Source organism: Drosophila hydei, unplaced genomic scaffold (genome assembly GCF_003285905.1).
Source record: "Drosophila hydei strain 15085-1641.00,03,60 unplaced genomic scaffold, DhydRS2 tig00008119-arrow-pilon, whole genome shotgun sequence".
NCBI classification, from domain to species: Eukaryota; Metazoa; Arthropoda; class Insecta; order Diptera; family Drosophilidae; genus Drosophila; species Drosophila hydei.
Window position 1 is genome coordinate 1,576,481 of NW_022045830.1, and position 9,159 is coordinate 1,585,639.

The following is a 9,159-nucleotide window of genomic DNA, read 5'->3' on the forward strand; positions in this document are numbered from 1 at the left end:
CAGTAGCCGAAGTGTATACACTTGCAGAAATAATCGAGAAACAATCGAGGTGGCATATGAAGTATTTATAATTAATAGAACCAGCTCAGTAAGTTCTGCAGCTTGCTCTCTTAAATACCCTTTAAAGTAGCGACAAGCAGGTATAGGCTTAGAAGAAAAAAGAAAGCAATGAGACGAGCAAATTGAAGAGTCGGACATGCCCAACTGGATTATTCAAAGTTGTTAGAGCTGATAGAAGTTACTCTATCTGTAAGGCTTGCTTCATGTATACAGATTCTCTTCTTAGGTAGCTTCATCTTCTCTGAGCTCAAGCTTGAGAATTTGGCAAATTAAGATCTAAATTTGATGCTTCAAACTTGAAGGCTTCAGTTTTCGCACAGTGCACAAGAGTTAGACAAGGTCAGGTAGGTTTGAGTGGGTGTGTGTGAGTGTGCATAAAAGTCATTAAGTGTGGCCAGCAAGTGCAGAGCGCATACAAAAGCTAAGCAATAACAACAATAGCAACGTGAACAACAACATCAACATCAAAATTGACGCCGTAACGAGGTTCATGTTTAATGGCCTTGTTGTTCGCCTGGTCCCGGGTTCCTGTTGCCTGCTGGTGACTGGTAACTGGTAACTGGTAACGGGTGACTGTTGGCTGGTGACTGGCGACTGGCGACTGGTGGCTGGTGGCTGTTTTACCGGTCCAGCAACAAAGGCAGCACCGAAAAGGACATGCACTAATATCGTTTCAGTGCCGTTTTAGTCCTTCGGTCCGCGCGTCCTTTAGGCATGCACGTTGTCACCGTATCTCGCTGTCGCCGTCGCCGTCGCTGTTGCAGCTTGAACCTGACACAGAAAATTGTATTTTAATGATGGGGCACAGCAATGTTGCAGGCACCCTACCCCACAACGTCGCTCCCTCACCCTCGAAGTGCAGACTCCGTGCACATTCAAGATGTTAATAAAGCGACACACGTTGCAGCCAGCGTTTGCAACTGCATAATGAAGTTGTAACTTGTGCTTGCAACCGAGGGCCATTTTTGGGGGTTTGTTGCCATTTTATGGCGCTGCTTCAGCCGGCAGCAATAGCAGCAGCACCTGCAACAGTGCCCGGCTGCTGCATACCTTCAGTTAACGTCCGCATCAGTCGGCATGCAAATTGTTGTGTTGCATTGTTGCAGTGTTTAGATCTCTCGTCACTCTCTCGCTCTCCTTTTCTATCTCGCCCACTCTCCTATTTCTCTTTAGCCCAGTTTGCATCCCTTTGAGCGGGTCCTACTCCATTTTATGTGGAGTGCGCTCTTGACAAGCTTTGCTTTCTATACCCTATGCCCCAAAGGGCCAAGAGGTGTAGAGAGTATTTGCTACAGATATTAATCCTTAATCGAATTTGGAAAAGAATGAGGTATTCTCTTATGTGCAATTCACTTGATTTGATTTGTCTCAGAAACGAAAAAGTTTCCCAGACTCTGAAACAGGAAGAAAATTCAGTTGTAGAAAGGAAATTTTAGTTCTGCCTAAGGGAAACTCTAGATTTTAGAGTAGATTTTGCTCTTCAGCTGTGCACAGAGTATCTTGTAGTCGAGCACTATCATACGCCATATTTTTGCTTGTTATCAAGCGTAACTGTGTGTACGTCTATCTCTCTCCCTCTCTCTCTCTCTCTCTCTCTCTCTCTGTGGAGTGTATTTGAAGTGCACTTGTTTGTGCATTGCTGCAATCGTAATTATTGTTAATGGCCATTTGCCAAGCGCTTGTTGTTCTGACTTAAATCAGTACAAATTCATTTGAGGTGGAGCCCAGCCACTCAAATGATGATTCACAATTGAAGTGAGTCATTAACAGCGAGCAGCGCGTCTGCAGCTGGGGCCATAGTCACAATTAGCGCTGACTTTCTTAATGCTCCATGACACGTTAGAGTACGATTTATTTGGCTTATAAAAATAGTCGATTGAACTAAACAGCAAAAGGTTCTACAAGTGCCAATTAGCAGCCGATGATACCCTATGATTTGGTGTGTGGAGCAAAGATTATATAAGTTTTGGCTTGAAAGTATATGGAGTACCTATGCTGAAATGGTGATCATAGATTTCTATGAAAACAAGAACTGAACTCGAGTTGGCCTTAATCAGAGAATATAGTTCTCTTACTTTAATATTTCTATTGCTAAAGCTTTATATATCTCTGTATCTATTCTTCTATATAAATCCCCTTCTATCAGTGTTTCTATCTCTATCTGCATCTGTATCATTTTACAATCGTGCTTATAGAGTATGTCTATTACACAGCTGTAAGATTTCATTTAATTAAATTCGGATTTATTTTTTACAGTTGAAGCAGTTGAACCGAATGAGAATGAGCACAATGCCAGCGATGAGGACATGGAGAACGAGGAGTTTGGCGAGCCAGGCAAGTGTTGAAAAACTGTGTGAATTTACGAAAAATGTTTTCGCAACTAATGGCATTTGCCTGTTACAACTGCTGCCCCACGTTTCCACCTTTCTAAAACAGATAATGGACTTACTGAGAAAACGTTCAAATTTGAGGATTTCGCTCGCAGGTAAATTAGCAACAGCCACAAATGTCTCCAAATTCCATTCAGTCCCAGCCGCAGGGCAGTTTCATTGCGCTCTTATTCTATTTTTTTTTCTGTTATTTCTGCTGGCCACATTTTATTGGTGTTATTTGAAAAGTTTCATTGATGGTCGTGCTGAAAATTGTAATTGTAATTTTAATTGAAAGGCAGAAAGCAAGTGGCAGCACAGCTCGTGGCTACTAATTAAGGATTAGCGTCAGAAATTACTTGTGCCCAAAGTTTTATGAATGCCAACAACTTGAATGCCGCGCGCGCACAGCTGCGAAGGGGCGCGGATGTACTTCTAAATGCCCACAAACAACAACAACAATTATATTATTTAATGGCGCTGTGGCTTGTATTTAAATTGTGCCGTAATTGTTGTTGTTTTGAAAATGTTTTCGAAAGTTTTCGCTGCGGCTAAGCGCTTAAATCATAATTTGCTTAATTTTGCATAATTTAATTGCCGTCCCGAAACGTTGCTTTAATATCCGTTTGCTTAAATCAATCCTCCGTACAGATTGCTGCATCCGAAAATCGTGCGTGCCTGCACTGTCGTCCTGACGGACTGGACTCAGATACCGACGCGGGCCCTCAAGGCGGCTGTCACCATATTGCATCGCATCGCTTACGGATGCTCCTGTCCGGGCATGCTCTACCAGGTGAGTGCGTGCGTTTGCTGTCTGTCGACTGTTGCCTGCTGCCTGCTGCCTGCTGCCCGCTGCCCGCTGCCTGCTGCTTTTAATTCAGTTTTTGCGTCGAGACGCAGCTTTTGGCACATAAATCAAAGTCAAATGCAAAAAGCGCGCTGCGGCTCAGCAGCCATGACTCCGACGACTGCCAAGACTCCCAGACTTTGGACTCCATACGCTTCGGTCTGCAGTCTCCAGTCTCCAGTTGCCAGTTGCCAGTCTAACTGGAAGGCGCCCATTTTTTTTCTTCTTTCGTTTTTATGGTAATTTGTACAAATTAAGCGAACCTTTTTTCTATTTGTGGCAACCACAAACGATATTTACTGCGCCTTCTTTATATTTTTCAACGAGTTGCCACAACAGCCATTCGGCCCCGCCCACTGCTGCTGTTGCTGCTGCTTGTTTGTCCCATTTCGAAGCCCTTCTGCTGTCAGCTGGAATTTGAACTTTTTAAGCCCTTTACGCACTGCCTTGAGCCTCAGCATTGCTTGGGTTTTACTTTTTAGCCGCTGCCACTGCCGCTGCGTGTCGCGCCAGTGGGCTGAGTGGTTGATGCGGCACGGAAATTAAGCATTTAAATATGCCTGTTTGTGTTGCCTACACAAGTTAGGGTATCAAGAGTATACAGAGAACTTGTAAACTTCTTGGAATATTAGATTAGCTTCTTCTGTGTTCAGAGTGTAAATGTTGAAGGGGACCAGGAGAAAAAGTCTGCTTTATAAATGAATATACTACTAAGAGATACTTTTGTGACAACTTAAGAAGACTCGTTAGGAGACACTACAAAGCTTGGCAAAGTCAAATTTTATCAGCTATGAAAAAGTTCAATTTATTTTACTTAAAATATAATCCGCATAGAGATTCGCATATCAAAATTCTCTCGATTCAAATCACTTTCAGAATCGAATATAAATCGATTTCTATATTCAGTAATAAATATTTACTTCAAGTGAAACACATTTATCTCAATTAACTCTCAAGTTTCTTAAGTTCTTTTTAGAGTGTTTTGCTATTCGAATTGCTTAAACAACTTTTACTTTTTTTGTTAGATACATTTATATATATATATATAATGTGGCTCTTTTGTGCGCGCTGCTTTTCACGGCTGGCAATTAAACTTTTCTTTGAGCAGAGTTCATAAATCACATTCAACGCCAGGCGGCGGTCGCGAGCTCTCAGAGGCAACATTATATAACTGGCTGGCAGCTTAAGCTGTATTTTGTAAGCGATATGCGCCTCTATACAAAAGCTGATCACTAAAGTAGCCAACAAATGGCGCATTATGTGAACCGAATGGCGTCAGACATGTGGAAGGGAGTTGACTTCAGCCAGACCAGCTAGCTGCATATCCCCTACGCCAGCTAAGCTGGCTTCTGGCTGTGTTGCTGCTGTTAGGGGAGACATGTCCCGTGTCCATCAGACGTCTTGCTCGAGTTGGCTGAAGCAGGACAAAACAAAAGTGGCATCATATGCAAAGTCAAAACCACTAATGGGTCTGCGCAATCATAGGATAAATTAAATTTCAAATACGGCAGGACGAGCGAGTCGCAGCAAGGGCGAACAACGAACAACGATACACAAAACAGAGCAGAGAGCGGCGTGTGGGGCTTTAGGTAGGGGTATGCAAGCATTTATAAACTTTTGCCGATTGCAAATGATATCTTGCTTTGGCAGCAGCCACAGGCACCGAACCGCAGGCGACAACCACAGGATGCCAGTCGAGGCTGCCCCTGCCGAAGGACAACAGCTCAAACCTCTCGGCTTGTGGCTAGTGTCTTTGTCGGCACTTTTCATTTAAATATGAAGTGACGTTCGTTGTCTTCTGTCTCACTCTTTGCTATTTACAGGCCAAGCTGTTTCGGATCTTTCAACAAGTCTTCAGCGTGGAACGTGACGCCCATCAGGAGGAGCTGCGCCGCCTGGGCATCTATGTGGTGCGCAAATTTGTCGAAGTGGCACCAACTAATCCAAAAATCTATGCAGAGTTATTATTTTACAAGGGCATACGGGAGGCCAACGAGCTCGAGACCGGCTATTGTGATGCCTATGAAGCGTGAGTACCAGACAAGACGAGGCTGGGGGCGGCACTGTCACATTGGGGTTAAAGGCCCATCAGCACAATGGGCACATGATTGACTGAGTCGTTGGCTGTGGCTGTCTGCGCCTGTCGTTTAGCTGCTGCGACTAGTTTGGTCCATGCTGGCCACGGTGTGTGGAAGGGGGCTGGCAACAGTTGATAAATGATGCTGGGCGTCCAGTTTGAAGAACTTGTTCTGTAGCCTTCCATTCATTTCGGTATTTGCAGCGGCACCAAGGGCGCCTGGAGCGAGGAGCAGGAGACGGAGCTGCGTTTCCTATTCGAGGAGAATCAACGGAATCCCGAAACCGATAAGGGTAACTATGACAAATACTTGGCCAGGGGCTACAACTGCCCCAGCCTGTAAATTAAAACCCAATTTACGCTAAATGAATGAAAGCAATCAAAACGTCCGAGGTATAAGGGGCAAACAACCAAACAGAAAACCAAATTGAATAGTTTCATTCACGCTGCCGATAGCTAAATACTCTTGCGAGCAGGGAAAAAGAAGGCAAAGAAAGGGAGAGTTTTTTATAGTGGAAATATTAAAATTATAATATATATATAATTAATTATTATATAATTAATTAAAGAGTCTAGTTCCCTTTGCAGTCAACGCATTTTATAGAGCCAGCAGATTGTATAGTTAGAACAGTTTTTTTTATAGTCAGTCTCTATAGTCTAGTCGAGTCTCTAGTATAATTTCTACAAGCTTCTATCATAGCTCTATGATATAATAATCATATGCTTACTTTAAGATCTTTATCCAGATCTATATTTCAGCTTTAGATAAGCTTTTCTAAGCAAAGATAGAAACCTATAAATGAACAGCATCGATTGTTGCTACTCTTTAAAATACATTTTGCGCCGCGTTACGCTTCTCATCTCACAATTAATAGACTCCCAGCTAGAGTATGAAAACAGAAAACAGTTAACAGTACAAAAAAAAAAAAATAAAGAAAAGAAGCAAGCAACAGCTTTAATCAAATCGAGTGTGCGTGTGGGTTTTGTGTTCTTTCAGATGTGATTGATTGGATTCTGGACAATTTGGTAGACAAGACACGCACACGACGTGGCGTCCTGAAGAAACTCAAGGAAATGGAGCTGCTCTTTAAGGCGCCCACAAAGCGATCTACCAAGGCGGCGCTGGGTGGCAAGAACCTGTGGCAGCCGGAAGAGGATGAGCAGCTGAGCAGCTTATACGATCAGCATCGCTTGGAGCCAGGTGCGTCGAGTTCATTTCGCTTTCAATTGAAATTTACTGTTGTCTCCTCACAGATTGCCTGCAGCGCATTGTGGAGGCGTTTGAAGAGCGTCGCAACAAGCAGCAGATAATCAAGCGCATGCTTCAGCTGCATCTGATTGCGGACAAATCCGAGATTTTGCCCGCCAAGGCGAGCAAGGGCAAACGCAAGGCCACCAAAAATCAAAAGGGCAGCGATAGCGGCGAGGAGTCAGAGCAGGAGCAGGAGCAGGAGGATTTTGTGGAGGAACCAGCATTTGGCGAGCGGCAGCCCAGGCAAAAGCTGGCCAAGTCCAAGCCACGTCAGCGTGTGCGCACGCCTTTGGATGTGGGCACTGTGCGCGCCCTGATCGCCCAGGTGGATGCTGAGACCCATGCGGAGGCGCTAGATTGGCTAAAGGAGTGCCTGGAAGATGCCAGCGAGGATACCGAGGAAGCGGCCGAGGATGATGATGGCGTCCCGCTGCTGCCACTACTCGATACACAAAAGGATGCCATGGAACTGGCTGATTTTCAGAAGGTCCTTGTTGCGCTGGGCATGCAGCCGCCCATTGTGGGCATGGAGAGCTATTGGCGCATACCCAGCTATCTCAATGCAGCAGATCTTAAGTTGCGCGCCAAAATTGTAGCCGGCGAAGAGGTCGAGCCTGACAACGACAGCGAGCAGGAGTCGCAGCCAGCGGGTGACAGCGCTGAGGACGAGGAGGAGGAGGAGGAGGACTACTTGGATAAGCGCAGCAGGGAACGTCAGCAGGCTGCCGCACAGAATATATCAGTTCAGCAACAGCGCAAGCTGGACAGCCTGATGTTCAACAAAAGCGACGACGAGGCCGAACAGCGCGAGCCGCCAACAAAGGCCAAGGGAAAGCGTTCCAAAAAGGGCAAAGTCAAAGCTAAGCTGCAACAAAAGGACTCCTCGGATGAGCTGGAAGTCAATGAAATAGCGCGCAAATTGGCACGCAGAAGGCGACAGCCTGATGTGTCCAGCGACGAGTCCGATGCAGAACAAGAGACACAACGAAAAGCTCAAATGGAGCAAGAGCAGGAGTTGGTTGGCAAGCCAAACACGGATGATTTATTTGAACAATTGAAAGCTAAACGCGCCACTAAAATCAAATTGAAGGATATGGTTCTCGATGAGGCGAGCCAGCCGGCAACCGATGGGCATGAGCAGGACGATGATGCACTCGAATTCAATTCGGAGGGCTTTAGGGCGCGGCTGCTCGAGCTTGAAGAGGAGGAGCAAGAACGGGCGCAAGGGACGGAGCCCGAAGAGTCGGAGCATGACAAAGAGAATGCCACATTGCAGGCGAATAACACAATCAAGGCGAGCTCGTCTTCCGCCGCCCCATCGTCCTGGCAGCGCACACGTCGTGCTAATGTAATTGACTCGGATAGCGACAACGATGATGCTGGCGCCATGCCTGCTTACAAGACAAACAAACGCCCACGCAGCGACAATGAGCAGGATGCCCAACAACGCGATGAGCCCGACACCGACGACGAGGATATCAATTTTCTGGCTCGCAAGAAGCCAGCCAGCAGCGAGCCGGCCAAGCGACGTCGTCTGGCCATCATCGACGACGATGATGACGAGAATAATGATTTCTAGAATGTAATTAAGTTAGAACTTTGATTTTGCTATTGAATAAATGTCACACTGCAGCTTGCATAACGCGCTGACAATTAATTGAAATTGTTTCGAATCATCAATATAAACTTAATGCTGAGCTGCACTCAACTCAGTAACTGTCTGAAAATCCGGTCAACTAATTGAAAAGTGACACTTTGATGCGCATATTGCATTCTGTTATATATGAGTATCAATTGGAAAGGTGCAAAGACTAATAAATGTGTGGAAATTGAAGTAAGTAGCCATCTAGAGTGTAGAGTTGCCATGAGAACGAACAATTATTATTAATATATAATTCGAGTTCTAAAGCTAAAAGATAACTAAGTTAAATGTGGTTCAAGTTGAATAAGAAAAGCCTTTTTGTTTCACTTTATAGAGTATAATTTAAATTTTTGACTACAATTATAATTTTAATTAATCAATAAGGCTGATGAACACAGAAATAAAAAAGGCTTTCATTAAACTTTTAATAGCACAGACTAAATATAAATATTTATTTCTTGAAATATCTGTTTTGCTCAGTTTTATTTTTACCTTACTTCCGGGAATTACGCAAATGTCAAGTCTTTCTGCGCTGCGTGTGTGCTTAAAATGTATTCATTGTTATTTTTAGGCCTTGCCAGTGAGTCGTTGTTGTGTGAGGATGTTCGAAATTGCGGCAGACGCACACCTGTCCTGGCCAGCTGCTGCTGAGCAGGTTACAAAAGTCACTCAGCAGCCTGCGGTTCAAGCTGTCTGTCAGCTAAAGGATATGTGACATTTGACCTCCACTCTCCCACTCACACACACACTTTCTATCTCACTCTCTCTGTCTCTCGCTGTAACGTTAGCTAGCCTACAATTTGTAGAGATCCATTGTGTGGGAGCCACTAACGTTGCCATAGGCAGGACATTCAGTAAAGTCTTTTGTGTGAGCGTGTATGTGTGTCGGCTAATTTGGTGGCTTTTGTTGAT

At 44.7% G+C, this 9,159-nt stretch overlaps 1 protein-coding gene across 1 annotated transcript; it reads left to right on the forward strand.

The window, feature by feature from the left end:
- The first annotated feature begins 550 nt into the window (after positions 1 to 550).
- LOC115483332 (protein timeless homolog) lies at positions 551 to 8,250 on the forward strand. Its single transcript, XM_030224790.1, has 8 exons — positions 551 to 608; positions 2,317 to 2,394; positions 2,497 to 2,545; positions 3,081 to 3,222; positions 5,100 to 5,305; positions 5,558 to 5,646; positions 6,351 to 6,554; positions 6,608 to 8,250. The coding sequence occupies exons 1-8, from the start codon at positions 551 to 553 to the stop codon at positions 8,182 to 8,184; spliced, it is 2,403 nt and encodes an 800-aa protein (XP_030080650.1). The 3' UTR covers positions 8,185 to 8,250.
- The last annotated feature ends 909 nt before the right edge of the window (positions 8,251 to 9,159 follow it).

Coding starts and splice junctions, on each gene's coding strand:
- LOC115483332 (XM_030224790.1), top strand. CDS start 551: ATGTTTAATGGCCTTGTTGTTCGCCTGGTCCCGGGTTCCTGTTGCCTG. Junction 609..2,316: donor CTGTTGCCTGCTGGTGACTG/GTAACTGGTAAC, acceptor TATTTTTTACAG/TTGAAGCAGTTGAACCGAAT. Junction 6,555..6,607: donor TCAGCATCGCTTGGAGCCAG/GTGCGTCGAGTT, acceptor GTCTCCTCACAG/ATTGCCTGCAGCGCATTGTG.